The 17968-nt window shown below is 33.8% G+C and overlaps 1 protein-coding gene across 2 annotated transcripts in view; it reads left to right on the top strand.

Annotated features, from left to right (window-relative positions):
* The window catches only part of GPM6A (glycoprotein M6A), a 314459-nt gene that overhangs the window by 158374 nt on the left and 138117 nt on the right, over positions 1-17968 (top strand). The window contains exon 1 of one of the 2 annotated variants that reach the window (XM_079141041.1): positions 4605-5213. The exons of the other annotated variant lie outside the window; for it this stretch is intronic. Within the exon in view, the coding sequence (XP_078997167.1) occupies positions 5177-5213 (37 nt within the window). The 5' untranslated portion in view covers positions 4605-5176. Of the gene's footprint in view, positions 1-4604; positions 5214-17968 lie in introns of those variants that run through there. 2 annotated transcript variants of the gene reach the window in all.

Genomic DNA, 17968 nt, shown 5'->3' with positions numbered 1-17968 from the left:
GGCCTGCAGGCTGGAGGGTTATGGAGAAGAAATATATGAAATGTAAACTTGGGAATATAACACTGTAATGACATATGCTCTGCATACCAAAGGAGGCCTCTTCTGTGGGATATGGAAGTTTCACCTGAGGATAATGTTCCAGCTGAGATCTAAGGAATGACTCAATCTAGAAATCTGAGGCTACAGGGAAAAGTGTTTTAGGCAGAAGGAACAACATTTACAAATTGAAACTTTTGAGAAATTAGATTAGTGAGGGAAGAAGAACAATAACAGCTTATGCTGTAAAGATGGGCTTCTGCCAGGTCATATCCCATCTGTCCATCCAATTTAGGAGGTTGAACTTCATCCTAAGAACACTGGGAAACAAGAGACCAGGTGTAAACAAGCTACCACATTGTCATGACAGGATGCCTGACCAACTGTGAAAATGTGGTACTAACAGATTGGAGAGAAAAGGTATTGGTATGAAATGCTTGAGGGACCAAGTATAAAATAAGCACAGGATGCTACATGGGACCAAGGTAATTTCTTGGGACTACACACTAATGGGTTTCCCACGGTCTCCCCTTTAGACTCCAGTCTTGTAGGATGCAAGCTAAATCTCAGGAGTATCTTTCTCTTCCTTTAGTAACTCCAGGACATTTTAGGACCACAATTTGACTTAGAATTGGATTTTCCAGCATAAGACTACCAAAAACCTTGGGGACAGGATATCTAATAAACAGTAAAAGTGGGCTTACCCTTGTCACCAGGCATTGGTCATCACATGTAATAAGAATTTCTCTCCTTTGTGTGTTCAGTTTCAGCAGTCTAGGATAACTTTCCTTTCTCCCCTATGCTCCCTCAGCTTCTTTCCTGGCTATTTTTATCTCTCTTAGGTGAGAGGTCTTCTGCTTTGATTAGGTCAGATCAAACTGTACCTTGTAGAAGATGAGAAAACTTTCAAAACATCCTGTGCCTGTATGATACTTATTAGGTAGCGCTTGTCATTTGGCACTGTGATTTGGGGACTATCTTGTGCTACTAGGCTCTCTGCATAATTAGGTCAGAGATTAGACTCTTTTTACCTAGTCAAGTTCCTTTTTATGTGGGAATGCTTGATAAAATATTTGTTCAATTAAGAATGAAAGGAGGGCTGGATTTGGTGGTGCATGCCTCTAATCCCAGCAGCTCTGGAGGCTGAGGCAGGAGGATCCTAGGTTGGAAGCCAGCCTTAGCAATTTAGTGAGACCCTAAACAAGCTAGCCAGACTCTGTCTCAAAATAAGAGATAAAAAACAAGGTGGGGAGGCTGGAGATGTGGTTCAGTGGTTAAGTGCCTCTAGGTTCAATTTCGGCACCAAAAAAAAAAAAAAAAAAAAAAAAAAAACCCAAAAAACAACAAAAAGGAAGAGGTTAATGAAATGTAAGTATAACAAGAATTGTGAATCCCATGACCATTCTGTGAATTGACTGCTTTAAATAATTTCATAACTCTGAAGAATGTCATTTTAATTTTATTCTGTATATATTTTACACACACACACACATACATATATATGTATATATATTATACTTCCTACCCCTGATGGTGCTTTTGGTTTTAAAAAATAAATTATGGAAGTCAGTTTTTGACATAGAGCTTAAATCAGCAGTTGGGGCCTTTTTCTTTGTCAAAATGTGGAAAAAAACCAACCAAGATGTTTCAGTCTTCAGTCTCGTGATGATACTGCATCTGTCTCTGTCTCAGTTTCTGTGTCTCTCTTTTAGCAAAAAAGCAGTTTCTAAGCTGTGTTTATATCTGTCAGTTCTTGATTCACATAATCATGTTTTCCACATGTCCTCTTTGTTCTCTGAGTCAAAAACCATGAACATTTTTTTTTTCATTTTTTTGCTGTTGATGCTGCATTTGGAGTGACCAATTTCTTATTTCATCTGTAACTCTGTTTACCTGACTATGTTTTGAATATTGCATCACAAATATAACCACTCTATATAACAGAGGAATGTGTAGATTTTTTCTCAGTTCACATAGTATGTTTATCCATAAGATGATGAGACATTAAATAGTTATCTCTAAATTAAATTTTAAAAAGTGAGAGGAACTTGAATGATTAATAATGTCTTTTAACTCACACAGAAAAAAATGATACATATTATATATATTGCTTAGATGGTGAAGGGGAAATCTCATTTGAGATTTGTGATCACAGCTTTTAACTACCTATTGAACTCATAATTGTGTATTTTGAATATGTGCCTGTGAATAGAGTGCAACGAGTGTAATGTATATAATGAAAAGAATATTAGTTAAGACGCTGTGGTCTTCTCAACTTGTTGTGGGTCTTAATGGAGATACAGAGAAAACATCTCTGCCAACTCTTAAGGTTCATACAGTATATTTAGAATTCACAAAGTTAGTGTACCCTGTGTTCAACCATTTTTCTTCTAGTTCATTTTCACAAACTTGGATATTCTCAATATTTCTACTTCAAATGGGAACAGATCTTTAGAAAACAATTCTAAAGTCAACAAACAATCAACCATAACATCTCAACTGCTGTCCTTCCAGAGAAAAGGAAAATGGGGAGCTGTTTAGTGGATACAGAATCTCTTTGGAGAGATGAGAAAGTTCTGGAAGAGGATGGTGGAGATGATTGCAGAACAATGTGCATGTACTTATTAACAGTTGACTTAAATAATTAAAATGATAAATTTTTATGTATATTTTACCATTGTAAGACAAAAGATGAATCTTTGCTTACCAAGAGTTGAGTGGTTCTAGAAAGCTATGCGTGCCTGTGTTTCTCTTCATTCCATTTGGCAGGAGTCCATTAGCCTGGAGTGGAGGTGGATTTTTGTATATTTAAAAAGTTGACATAAGTTCCTCTTGTCTTTTTTTTTTTTTAAAAGAAACAATTGTGTGAAAAAAAAAATGTCTCTTCTAGACGAAAAAGTTGATGATTACAGGAATTTATTGTCTTGTTGCATTTTCCAAAAGGAAAAAAAAAGTGCTTTCATCTTATCCAGAAAATATTTTTAATATTTTATTTCTTCTCTTTATTTTCCCTCTTTTGCTTTATTTATACAGTGAAAAAGAAAGCAAAGAACTGAGGATGATTTTTGAAGAACACTGAAGGCACTCACAGTCATTTACTAGCTCCATTCCTGGGTGTCCTTAAGTGTCAATTTTCCCCTAATATACAATTTGGGGGGGAAAATTGCCTTACAAATGGGAGAATGCATGTGAATATATTTTGTAGATTATGAAATGCTGTAAACCTTTCAGGTGATATTATTATTTCCATAGTATTATTATTAATCATTTGTTTCACCAATGATTTCTGTGATGTAGTGTGAATAAAGACTATAAATGAGAAGTAATGCTCCTTCTGTTTTGACTGTATGCCAGGTTATGTCAGCCTAGGGATGAATTGAAGCAGAGAGACTGCTATGATTTGGCTTTTTTGATTTCCCTTATGGTTTCTCTCTCTCTCAATCTGTGCCCTAAGCAAGCAATTCTCTCAAAACCTCTTGAATACAAACATACATATATACATATATATATATATATATATATATATATATATACACATATATTCAGAGAGATAGGTTTTGAGCTATTGGAATCATCATTACCTTCAGGTTAAATTCATTTTAAAAAAGCAATAGCAAGTAATAATAGAAACAAGATAACTGAACATTCATTTAGGATAGAGTGGAATGCACAATTGTCTGTCCTCTAAATGCTTGCTTTTGAAATGATTTAGAGGGTGGTGTGTAACATGCTAATGACGTAGTTTACAGAATGCATGTGAACTATTTTTTATCATGCAAGAAACTTATGCTCTTGATCACGAGGATGTGAATTACTTTTAACTAATTATTATTTTTCACAGTTGTGTGTGTGTGTGTGCGTGTGTGTGTGTTTGAGCCTTTCCTGTATGCTTGCTTATTTGAGACAGGAATAGGCAATCTTCCTTCCTTTATACCCTAGTAAAGGTTTATGCTGCCTTGAAAGAGATATGTTTATTTTCTTGCTGTATCTCTTGTGAAGTATTGAAACTCTGATTGTGTCTTGTCACTCAATGGGTTGAAGTACAAATGCTAATTTATTGCCAGACTGCAGCATTGTGATTTGCATTCCAAATCAGACTGCAGATTGCCATTATAAATTGCTACCCTGTTTTTCCTTATCTAGAATTCCTTTCTCCCTTTTATCACTCTACTCATTCCCCAATAATGACCCTTTAAAAATTCTCTTTCAAGAGATTCCCATTTGAAATCAGCAGGTTAGTGGGATAAAAATCATAACAATAAATTACAAAGACATCAATAGATTCCTTTTCCCCCCAGTGGTTTTCCTCCTTTCATGTAAGAGTCCTATAGCACTAAGTAAAATACTTGCTCAAAAACATGTATCTCTCAGGCTTAAAGGTTTATACTTATTCCTTTGAAAACCTTGCTTCTGTTTCTTTTCAAATCTGAAAGATGTGAGCTTACAGGTCCTCTCTTAATAATAACCTTTTAGAAATAAACCCTGAGATAGTATAATTGCATCCCTTCTTGGCACCTTTAAATCAAATTAACTAGATACTTAGAGAGGAGAGAGAACAGGAAAACACATTTTTGCAACGCATCTGACTGGGTGAGAGGCAATGCTGCAGCATAAAGAACCGACGGGAATCTGGGCTTTCCCACTCTGGTAGCAAAGGGGGGTGGATTATGGGTTGGTGGTCTGCTTCATGTTAGGAGGACACCCCTCCATCTGTTCACAGCTTAGCCTGTTTCCAATTTAAAGCCCAGATTTCAATACAAACCTCAATTTCTTTTCCCCATTTTAAATGCAAAGCAAGGCTTATGAATCATAGTGTCTCTGCTCCTGGAATTCAGACCACATTTCCCCCCAAAATTCTCAGGCTGTTTGTTTGAATACCTGCTTACTGTGGTACACAATGGGCAGCTTTGAGAAGAAAAATTGATAATCTTCACGGAAGAGTAATTTGAATGAAATTACACTTGACAGCCAGTCTCCAAGCAAACAAGAGGAGCGAGGGAGCCTTAGCTAAGCTCTAAGGACTTGCCCAAGCCACTGCTGTTGGAGCTTCCCAGGGAAAAAAAAAGTCACCAGTTTTTTCAACATCTAATTGAGCTTTTGATTAATTCCGTGTACCAGATTCTACTGAAGAAAGGTAGCCATGGAAGAGAATATGGAAGAGGGACAGACACAAAAAGGTACTGTGCTAAAAAGGGTTTATTTGTAACTAAGTAATTATTTTGCAGTTTCCTTGTTTGCTTTAGACACTTGCCAGTAAGGCTAATGAATGTTTCGCTCTTGGAAGGCGTTTTTTTCCCTCTCCTTTAGTCTGTTCCTCACTTGCAGTAATGTCTGGCATGAATGTTGTCATTATTTGCAAGTCTTTCAGATACAAGTATCCAAACACAGAATCAAGCATTAGTGATAAGAGCATTGCGGTATTGTTGTGAACTGTTCCTTAGACCAGTCTTTGTTAACCTTCATTTATTTTATGTTTTCACGGTTGTCGAGCTGGGTCAAGGGATTCGTGGTGTGAGCCACAAACACAATATTTGGAGCAAGTTGCAATTGAATCTGATGATGTAACCATTATCGATACCTTTGCATGGCCATCTAATAGAACAAAGACCAAGACCATTTATTATATTTTGGGGTGCACCTTTTTAAATAATCCTTTCCTTTTTCTTTGTATGAATGCAGTATAGCTTTAGTGTAGATGGGGGGAAAGTTCATGGATTTTTCAGGGCATATATATTTAATGACGTTTAGGTTTTCCTTTCTATATGGTAGACTGCAATCAACTTCTGGGTGATAAATGTTAAGGAAATTTTCTGATGCATCTGTAAAGCTAACATAGGTATGTCTGGCTATATGACATAAAGGGTAATTGTCATTTTTATAGGTTAATACTTGTCTAAGAATGGTATTTCACATGACTCAAATTCTTCTATTTTTTATATGTCAGTGGTAGCTTTAGAGGGAACTGGCTTTCACCCCAGCATAGGCTATGTTTTCTCTCCTATCTGCTCAGGCTTATGTAATGTGACAGAAAATGCTCTTGTTTTCTTAGGATTGAAACAGTAACACAGGTAATGCTACATAAAGGTAATATTGAAGAGTAGTATTGAAAAAGATTTAACTGTCAATAAAGTTGATTTTAAAGGTATATAAATCCTTAAAAAAACAACAAAAACTGCATTTTATATATAAAATAGCTAGTTTGGAAGTCCAGTGTAGTTTTTCGTATTTTGAGATATTGAGATATGCTGAATCTTGTCACTTAATACATACACACATTGAGATATATATGGTGTACACACATATGTAATCTGAGAATTGATAATAAGTGTATAAAGGGTTTACAAAACATAGAAAATATAAAATAGTAGATAAACTGATCTCCAAGTTTTAGTCTTTACTACCCTTATTAATGGTACTCTGTAATAGAAATGCAATAACTTACGTAAATGTAATGTGATCTATTTTTTTAAATTAAAAACTTCAACTATGTTTATTATATGCACTAGTAACCTAGGTGTTCATTGGTGATTTTAAATGGAAAAAAATTTTTGCTAATTTCTGTCCTTACAAAGCCTCTCAATAGACTATATCATTTTGTGAATAACATAGCTTAGTTTAATGTCTTTATTTTCTGGCACATAATGATATTGCTTTTTGGCCATTCAGTTTGTTTAAGGAAAGATATAAGCTGATTATTTCACATGGAGAAAAGATATTCATTACACTAAATAAAACCTTGAGTTAAATCATGGATTGTGGTAACAGGTTGGATGTGTCTGAGCAAGCCTGAGTAGATGCAGGAACAAGAAAATGATGTAATTAGTTATGATGTTGTTTTCTCACATAACATTGAAAACCTTGCTCTCCTGGGGGTGGGGCAGTACAGCTGAGGGGGTAAAGTGCCTCTCAAGGTGGGTTTCTCATGTTTAAGGTGTTTGTAGAAATCAGGATCAGTGGTGGAAAACAATTTCAAATCAGAAAAATTGTATATAATGATCTGTAAGCACATAGACATATATAAGTGAAATATCTGTGATTCAACTTATTTTTCTTTTAAATGAGTAAAAGAAGATTTAGTCCCCTTCATTTCTAATCTGTTTTTATCAACTATGCCTGTAATGCCTTTTCTATGTAAATATGTTGTTAGAAAGTTACATTTGAATATAAAATAATCTCTCCATATGTGTGGGGAAAGGGAAAGGATGTGAAAATGTGATGGGATTTAAGTTGGAGGAGCTACTTTCTCAACAAGCAGATAAAATCATGAGAAATTTTCAAGAGTCTGGATGGACAGATATGATCCCTCTCCTCTAAAGTGTAGCACTTTGTGTTTTCACCCTATTTTTCTTGATCTACATGGAATTTTCACTAAGAATTCAGATACCAAGAGTTCTTCTCCATTTGGAAGATGCTTTCCGGCCCCTTCTTAGAATTTAATCTCCTTTTTATAGTGTATAACAATGTTGTTTCTTGACTAGTTTGCTTAAGGAAAGATAAACTGAATATTTTAAACAGCAAATGATATTCATTATATTAAAAAAAAAAAAAAACATCAGTTAAATCAGTTAAATCAGGGGTAATAGGTTGGATGTGTCTGAGCAAGTCTTAGAAGATTCCGGAACAAATAAAATGATGTAATTAGTTGTCATATTTATTTTTCTCAAGTAACTAAAAATCTTTCTGTCATGGGAGCAGAGGTAGCAGCTATATTTTTCCTGTTTCAACTCAGAAGGACAAAAAATTATGTCAGTGTTTACCCATGTTGCCTTCCAAATTCAACTGGACTGTACAAAGGAAGTCAGTGGATTTATTAACCATATTTGAAAACATGTACATGGTCAATGCTTAAAAATGTAAAAAGAGCCAACATAACAATATGTATTTGATATATATAAAATACTCCCCCACCACACATACACACTTAGTCTGTAAAAGGCAATTCAGAGCAGTCCTAACTTTCATCTAGATTTAACTCTATATGTTCAGCCCAGGAGGGAGGATGATTTAAAAGTTTGGGTGACTTCAATCTGGTTCTGTTCAATCAGCTCCATGCTTTGATGTAAAACTGAAATGAGGTCATTAATCTGTTGTTCCATCCATTTCTGCAGCCCTTGCCAAAGGTGAGTATTTCAGTGTGGTGATGGAATTCTAGTGTTTTAAAATCATGTAGTTCTTGTGAAGCATGCCCTCTAAATGAAAACCAATTACTGTTGCTTGCATTCAACCAAAGCAATAGTGTTCTAGTGCTTAAAAATATAAGAAACATAAAAATAGACTGTTCTGAACTTGGCTCACAGGTATGGCCATAATAAACCTAACATCATTGTCATCAAATGTCAAGATATATGGTGGCCAAGCCATGGCAACAAGGGCTCCAAATACTGTAGCGAGGTTAACCAAAGTTCATGAAAAGATTTTTTATGAAGATTAAAAAGATATAGTAATCCCTCTTATCCAGTTTTGTTTTCTGAAGTTTCAGTTACCCTTAATCAAATGCAGTGTGAAAATATTAAGTGGAATATTCTAGAAATAAACAATTTATAAATTTTAAATTTCATGCTGTTCTGAGTAAAGTGATACAATCTCATGCCATCCTGCTTCATCCTACCTAGTAAGTGATTCTGTCTTTGTGCAATGTATCCAAGCTGTATATGCTACCCACCCACCAGTCTCTTAATAGCTGTCTTCTTTAGAAGATCAAATAGCAACTAAGGACTGTTAACTCTCACAGTTATCACAGTTCTTGTGTTCAAGTAACCCATATTTTACTTAATAATGACTCCAAAGCACAAGAGTAGTAATGCTGGCAATTCAGATAAGCCAAAGAGGATCTACAAAAAGCTTCCTTTAAGAAAAAAGATGAAAAATTATGAATATATTAAAGAAAGGAAAAAGAATGAATCTTTCACACATGAAATCATAAAGAAGAAAAAAAGAAATTTGTGCTAGTTTTACTTTCATAACTCAAACCACAAAAGCTATAGCTATAGTACGTGATAAGTTCTTAGCTCTTCCCCCCCACTTCATCTCATTATCATGAAAAGGAGAAGAGTAATTATAAAATTAAGATATTTTGGGGGGGGTAGGGGCCATATTTGCAGAACTTCTACTCTTATGTTATATTGTTATAATTGTTCTACTTTATTAGTGTTTTTGTTAATCTCTTACTCTGCCTAATTTATAAATTTAACTCTATCAAGGTGTAAACATATAAGAAAACTACAGTATATATAAGGTTTGACACTATACATGATTTCAAGCATTCACTGGGGGTCTTGGAACATATTTCCTATGGATAAAGGGGGACTGCTGTTTACATTTATGACTCGTAACTGTGCAACTGTGTCCAAAACATTTTACTAAATCTTGTGGGGAAAGATGTGAATTTAGGAATTTTGATAATGAATTAGTGAATGAATGTTTAGGTAGCCAGACAAGTGGGTGACCATTTATTTTTAGATAACTTGGAGGAATGCATTACATATTAGAAGAGATTTTCAGAAGAAGTCTGATGAATCAATGAGTATAGGAATTGTGGAGCACACAGCGTAACAGCCACACTATGTATGATAATCCAGCAGCCTATACACCTAAGCTGTTAAACTTCTTAAGCAGAAGCAAAGTCAACCATGGACTTCTTCTCCAACTCTGATGCCTGGATATTTACCCTTAAATAGCACAAGCCCTTGGTGACCTCCAAGGAACAGTTCACTATTAGAAGCAGAACATCAGGCTCCATGGATACAGAGGCAGTTTCAGCAATTCACCTCCATCACTTGGCTGTTTAATGTCATTATTCATCCTTAGCCCAAAACCACTAAAATGTCAGCATAGACTTAACTTCTTAAAACAGCAAGAGTATCTAGAGGAAATAGCAATGTACAGGCTTATTTATCTATTTAACTTCGTATGTTAATATCTGTCTCATAATTAAAAATACCATACATAGTTATACTTGACATGTGAACTAATAATTATATTTTACATTATACGTTATGCTTGTATACTACGATAAAGGAGTCTCTGCTTAAAAACATATATATCATAAATAGGCTGACCTAAAGACTTTTTAACATTTTTCCACTAGGATTAATTTTGCCTTGAAAATTATAGGACCCTGTATTTCCTTAAGCAGACATCATTACTGAAGAAGAGACTCCCCTAAAATAAATAAAAAGAGAAGCAAGTTCGTCTTTATGATGCTAGAGTACATTGGCCAATGATTTTAGTACCAGACACTGGTAGAGGAATTAACATAAATTAACTCATTGACTCTTCACAATAACCTTAAGTGGTACTGATATTGAGGGAACTAAAAATCAAATAGGTTAATTAACTAAGAAAGAGTCACACACTAGAGGAGTAAGTTGGAGAGCTGGGTTCAATACAGAAATTCAGAGTCTAGGATCTGCAGGTCCGATCTCACTCCACCCTGCACTAGGATCAGTAATAGCCTGCCTGGCACATACCCTTCTCAGCAATTCTGTTTTAGTCACCTGCTTCCACTCTACTAGTCAGCCATGTCCTGTCATTTATAACCACATTCTTTACCACCCACTCTGGATTTTTAGCAAGATGTGAAGCTTTCCCAAGGGCAATTCATTCTAGGTACATCAATAATCTACTAACTGTGAATCGTCCATTTTACTTCACATAGATGAGCTAGATCAATCTATTCCACTCTGGAGAACTGGGAAAAGCTAATTCTTGATATATCTCTGTTTCTCCAAATATATTTATAAAACAATGTTGTTCATCTCCCATCTAATCTGAGCCAATCTCTATTTATTGTCATCAGAAAACCTCTAAATAAAAGAAATGCCCAGGTGATTTTAGGAGTCTTATGTGAAAGAGGCATACTGTTAAGAAATTTGCCCAGTTTAACCTGGTGAGTGGTTGCTGAACTAAATGTATACCTAATGTGTACTTATATTTAAATTGGACACATCTTTGATTATTCTGAATTGTTTTCCTCACTGATTTTTTGTTTTTACAAGTTGAATACAAAATTCACTCTAGACCAGTGCCTACTAATAAGTATTGGTAATACAATACTTTGAGAACTATTGCAAAGAAATTTAAGACCCAGAATGGATTAAAGTGTCTGCTTTGTTAATAGAGTTAGATTCTTTAATGCTGTGTCACAAAAACCTGTGAACTTGTGGCTAGGAAAATAACAAAACAACATCAATACCCTTTGAGAAATGACTGAAATGTAAGAATTAATTAGCATGCTTTGGCTTCTTAGATATTGTCTACTTGCAGATCTTGAGAAAAGAACTGGTTTTGTCCACCTAAAGGACAAACTTCATCTCAGTGAATACGGTCACAAGTCTTCTCTTCAGCTGCATCTCAGAACATGAATAAGAAAGATAGAAAAGCCATAGATGTTCACATCTTATAGAGATTATCTTATGAATTATCAGCTATACTTTTTCTATTATTTAATGTGCTTTTCCTGGAGTGGGTTTCTCCACCTAAGAAATTACTTTTACCCCTTCCTGAAATCAAAGGTAGTTCCAAGATGCCTATTAAGGGAGAAAATTAGGTGTATTTTTAATTTAGTAGATATCCTTCCCTACTTATTATGACTGCTTTGGTTTAGATAAAATGTTTTTGAATTTTATCATTTTACATTTTTATTTTACCAGTTGCTGATTATATTTTTTACATCAATGGCATTATTTATCCTAGAGATCCAAAATACCCAATAACATGTTTTTAACATCTTGTGAGGAAAAGGGTATGTGCAGAATTTTTATCATCATTAATATAAGTGTGAATTCAATTTTTAAAATGAAAGTGCTTAATATAGTTACTTCATTAATTCCTTGAATTGAAAATTTATCTTAAATATTTAAAGAGTCTAAATGAGATGCTGAGTGTGGTAGAATGAGATATGGAGAGTGTCACCTGCTGACAGGACTTAGAAATCAATTCTTCTTTAATTAGTCAGAAGACATAGGATCAGGAGGGATTCATAGGATAGAGGAGAAAACTTCCAGGGTATCAATTTTGAACTCTGTCCTCCCCACCATATATCCCCACCCTCATCCAAAATGCTTGGCAGTTTTCTTCCTCGTACATAGAAGGCAGACTGCCTGGCTTATTTTCAGATGTCATTTTGGATAGCATCCATACTAACAGGTGGCACTGCTTGTGGATTAGCTGACATTATGAAAATAATTCATGTTCCCCCATGTGCTCTCCACTCAAGTTGTGACTGCTGTCTTGGATATTCTTCATCTGAAAGAAAGATTACATTTCTTCTTCTGTGAAAATAAAGAACAACAGAAGATAACTGATGTGTTTTCTCTAATTGTGATCATAAATTTAACTTTGGTCACAAATGAAAATCAGCCATTTATTGAAATCTGTTTATAGAGTTCCTGGATGATTAAGTTATAATATGAGCAAATCTGAGGACAGGAGAAAGGGAAGATGACTTTTGGTTTTTAAATAATCCGTGATCTGAAAGTATTAAGAAATGTCTGTATTTTGGAATATTAGCTACCCGTGTAACCAAATTCATTTCCAAAATAAAGAGAGACATCTTGGCACATTTTTCAAGTTGATTAATTTTATGGAATTACATTTTCATCATCCAAGAAATGATGAACTTTGAGTATCTCTGCCTCCACAAAGAGAGGAATATGGGGAAATCTATCTCTAAGAATGATACTGGGAACGTAAACCCTATTGCTCAGGTTGCCTCCCATTTTGGAGTAGGCATGCTTCTCCTAGGTTCTCAAGTAGAAGTAAGGCAATTGAAAATCTTTGCTAATTCTCATTTTCCCTTGATTTATAGTAGAAATTTTAATGTTTGGACAAATATTTTCTACTTTTTTAAAAAATAAAGTTTATTTTCTCCATGAGAATTGTTCTTTGTTGAATTAGCTATCCATTCTTATTAGAAAGAAAATATACAAGAAGAACTTTAGTGAAGTTGTACTCCCTAGGCAGCTAGAAGACAACCTTAAACATAGCCAGAGGAGAAAACAGAATTCTAGCTTAAGGATGAACTAGTCTTCCATCTAATTCTGAGAAAGATTGTAAAGTAAGCCTAAGTGAGAAAAAGCCAAACGAGCTCCTGAATTTATCTAATTAGCAAATTATTGTTCTAGTAATAATAACATTCAAATTCAAAATTTGGAACTGGAAAGTAGAAATTTCCTTTCAGCAGTAGTAAAGAATTGCATTTATTTTTATTAAGGTACCATTAAATAGTTTCCAACAAAATTAGTTTTGAAAATAAAGACTAAAACATTGAGTACTACAACTCTTGACATGACATTGAATATGATTTGGTCATTTAAAACCAACATTAAGCTCTGAAAAACTGTCTTAAATAATAGCTTATATGACTGAATTCAGATTCATTAACAGTTTATTACACTTCAGAGATTTTATTTTCCCCTCAAGTTTTTTTTAAAAGACTCATCTTTTAGAGAAAAATGATTTTTAATACTACTTATAGAATCATTGAACTTAAAACTTGTAAATCTCATTGCTCCATGACCCACAATAGAAACTTGTAATTATTTCATACAATATAGAATTCAGAAACCAGGCACTCAGATTCTCTATTTGAATTTTAAACATGTACAAAAGTCAGAAATTTTTGTAGTGACCAATTAACTTAGGGTTTCCCAGAACAGAAGTCTTTTGCTAATTCTTGGTTCTTTTCCTTTCCCTTAAATCACTTTTGCTCTAACTTACTCTGTTTTATTCAATCCTAATTTTCTCAAAGACCTTATTTTCAAAATTAGTTTTCTAACATTATTATCTTTGAGTTTCTGTGGGGTGAATGGGACTGTTTGATGCAATAGTGAACTGGTAAAAGTGCCATTGTAATATCTGGAATATGGAAGGAGGTTAATAAATGAAGACTCCTTAAACATGTCTCCTTTCCTCTCATCCTAACAGTGACCATTTGCAAAGTAACTAAGCAACTTTCCTGGACACAGAGTCAGAATAAAAAATGCTAAAGGATTAACCACTTTTTTGAGTTGTAGTTCTTAAATGTTTCTTCAACATTTAATATGAGGGCATTTCTTCTTGTTCATCATTTTATGTGTATGTGATGCTTCATCTCTCTTTGGTTTTGTTTGAATTTATACTAGAGATTGAACACAGGGGTGCTTAACCACTGAGCCACATCCCCTGTCCTTTTCACTTTTTATTTTGAGACAGGATCTCACCAAGTTGCTCAGGCCCTTGCTAAATTGCTGAGGCTGGTTTTGAATTTATGATCCTCCTGCTTCAGCTGAGTCACTGGAATTATAAGTGTGCACCACTGTGCTTGGCTTATATCCCTTGTTTTGAAAAGCACAGATCTGTTAAGAATGAGTATTTTTAAATCTTTTGTTCATGAATCCAACCTGCAAAGCGAATACAGTCACATTAAAAGAATGAGAGGAAAGAGAAGCAGATGAAGAGGAAAGAGATGAGGTCAACCATAAACCCAAAGAGCTGAAACATTTCTTCCTCCTAAATAGAGACATCTTACAAAGCAGCAAAAAGTGGCTTGGAAGAAAGGGGCCATAACTCCATTATATACTATTAAGTTTGAATTAAAAAGTTCTTTGGTTCTTTGACCTGAGATATGTTTAGTAGTTTGATAACAACTTCCATGAAAATGAACAGATTTTTCTTTCTTATTAAAGAGCCCACATATTTTTAGTATTGTTTCTAGAAATTAATTGAAAGATATTGACCTGTAGAAGTCAGCAAATGATTACTAAATCTTAGAAAGTTATGTCTTGTAACATTTTACAAGATTTTTTTTATAAAATGCTGATAAAAGTATAGCATAGTAATTTATGTATTTGCTGACAATGGACTTAGTTTGTTCATTAAGTGTTGATCAAAGAAAACAAAATTGCAGGAAAAAATACTGATTTGAAATTACTGAGAACAATTTAATAAGATAAAACCTTTAATAGACTTTCTAGTGAGTTAATTTGGAAGATAATGAATGCAAAGAATTGCATTTCAATGTGTAACAAATTTTTATTTCATCTTCTTTTTTGCTTTATTCCAGTTTTCACATTTTATCCTATATGGTCTTACACACTTGTCTGGGGTTTTTTGCTGTGAACAAGATACAGCTGAAAACAGGGCATTTAAACTCAGGTCAATGGTATGTAAGGAGTACTTCCTCAGGACTTTGAATCTTCATCTTTTTATCCCAACAGTTTTTGTTTGCTAATTTTTTGATGAACTAATCGTGAATTTGTGCTTTGGAAACTTGTGATGCCATAACTTTGTGAATTGGGGATGAAATATTCTTGAATAGACAAACTAACCTTTTTAATTTTAATGGCAGTGATAAAATCAAACCAAAAAGTGTGATCTTGGAAAAAGAAAATGTTTTTCACTTATTTATACGTGATATATTTAAACAGAGATTTGTTACAACACTATATAAAAATTTAATCATCAAAGAGGTGGCAAATCTTTATTACTGACATTGATTTCTACACCACAAAGGGTAATAGGAGCTATGAATCTAGGGTATATGTGGTTCTTTCATAATATTTTTGGTAGTGTTATCTGCATATCAAAAGAGATCATTATTTTTACAAGAATATAAAAATAATTCAGCCCATTCTTTCTGGTAATTCGGAAGGAAATTTCATGTTGTATTTATAAGAATGTCATTGTTGAAATATTTGGTCTTTCCTCTGGTACTGAAATGCTGCGGTGATACAAAAGCAAACTCATTACATTTATTGGTGCTTTGGTATTTTCAGGCTATTGGATTCTTCATATGTCCCACAAGATATGGAATAGTGTTTTTAAAAATTGAAAATATAGGATGTATTTATTCATGTAATGTGCTCTGAACAGCATCATATCCCCTGATTACTCCATTTCTTCTGTATCAGATTCTTAACCCATCCTTTCTTATTAATCATCAAAGGTATTTTTTTTTCAGGCTTTAGGTATAAATAGATTTATTTTTTAAGTATGTTCTGAATTATTTATGACTTATTTGACTATATCTTAGATATATTAGATTGCTAATATTAGATAATTCTGATATACAGAAGGTGTACCCAATATTATCCATAATATCTGTGCCCTACATTTGTGAAAATTTTTAATGTGTTTATTATTTCTTTGTAGAACACAGAAAAATATTTGTCATGACATGTGATGACAGATTTGCATATTATGTTTACCTACAATGTAATATCAAACATTTCTCCAGATTCTTTGTGAAGTCATCAATATGATGCTTTATTTTCTGTATTAGCAAAAATTGGCAAAATGAAGATTTTGTTATTTGATATATTTGAGAATCATGAACGAGCTAACATTTCTCTTATAGGTTACATGAGTTCAGTACTTTGGATGTTTGTTAAACATATTGTTAAAGTGTTTATGACTTTGTCTATCTTAGGGTAGACAGAATGTCCTTTAATCTAGAGAGCGGAAAACTATTTCGTTTTTCCTTGGGTAGAATAACACTCCCCAAACCATTTTCCATATATGTGGCATGACTCAATGGAATCTCATCTCCCACAAGCTGAGAATAGCACTCTGTTATGAGTGGTTCTTTTAGATCCTCTATGATAAGTTTATAGGACAGTTTCTAGTTCTTGAGGGACCATGAATTAGTTACCCTTTCAGTATTGAATGTAACAAAGCATTAACTTAATTGTATGACCTCTGTGATTATTTCAAAGTTTTATTGTGCAAGAAACACAAGCCTTTAATGGCTGGGTTTTATGATCTGTTTTAGAAATACAATAAAGCAATAATTAAAGTTTCTTTTCTTTTCTTTTTTGGTACTGGGAATTGAAGCCAGTTACCAGAAAAAAACCCCACTGAATCACATCCCCAGCCATATTATTTATTTATTTATTTATTTATTTATTTATTTATTTATTTATCTATTATTGAGACAGGGTCTTGCTCAGTTGCTTAGGGCCTTGCTAAGTTGCTGAGGATGGCTTTGAACTTGGAGATCCTCCTGCCTCAGCTGCTGAGTCTCTGGGATTACAGGCGTGTGCCACAGTGCCTCACAATAATTTAGGTTTCAAAGTAGACCATAATGCTGTCTAGCATTGAAGACAAAGGAAAGTCCTTCATTTTATATAGATGCATGATCTTAAGTGTCAGTTTTTGATATGAATATGTGAAAAATGTGGAAAGGATCAGAAAGAATTTGATGTGTCTTATCTCACTGTAAGTTTGATTTAGTTGTTTTAAAGCATATTTGGCCCAGAGGTTGGAGGGTCCCTTCTTTTACTTACTTTTCACTCAGTAAAATTAAAATGACATTTACATTATCTAAAATAGATTATATTAAGTAATCTATTTCTTTAGATTCTGGCATGTTATATAATTTCATTTTAAAATAAATATTCTTTTTAGTTATTTGTGGCTCCATTTTGTAAAATGTCAAGTAAGATTTCTTTTTATTTACTTTTTTATTTAGCTTTTAATTTTTTACAGACTGCATTTTGATTCATTATACATAAATGGGGTACATCATTTCATTTCTATGGTTGTACACAATGTAGATTCATACCATTCATGTAATCATACATGTACATATGGTAATGATATCTGTCTCATTCCACCATTTTTCATACCCTCTCCCTCTCATTTCCTTCTACATATTCTAAAGTTCCCCCATTGTTCTCTCATTCCCCACTCCTTACCCCCATTATATATCATTCTCCACTTATCAAGGAAAACATTCAGCCTTTGTTTTTTGGGGCTTGGCTTATTTCACTTAGCATGATATTCTCCAATTCCATCCGTTTATTTGCAAATGTCATAGTATTATTCTTCTTTATGGCTGAATAGTATTCCATTGTGTATATATACCAGAGTTTCTTTATCCATTCATCTGTTGAAGGGCATCTAGTTGGTTCCACAATCTAGCTATTGTGAACTGAGCTGCTATAAATATTGA

The sequence above is a fragment of the Sciurus vulgaris genome, assembly GCF_902686455.1.
Source record: "Sciurus vulgaris genome assembly, chromosome: 5".
Classification (NCBI taxonomy): domain Eukaryota; kingdom Metazoa; phylum Chordata; class Mammalia; order Rodentia; family Sciuridae; genus Sciurus; species Sciurus vulgaris.
The sequence above is the reverse complement of the archived record's forward strand: the minus strand, read 5'-3'. Positions and strand labels throughout refer to the sequence as shown.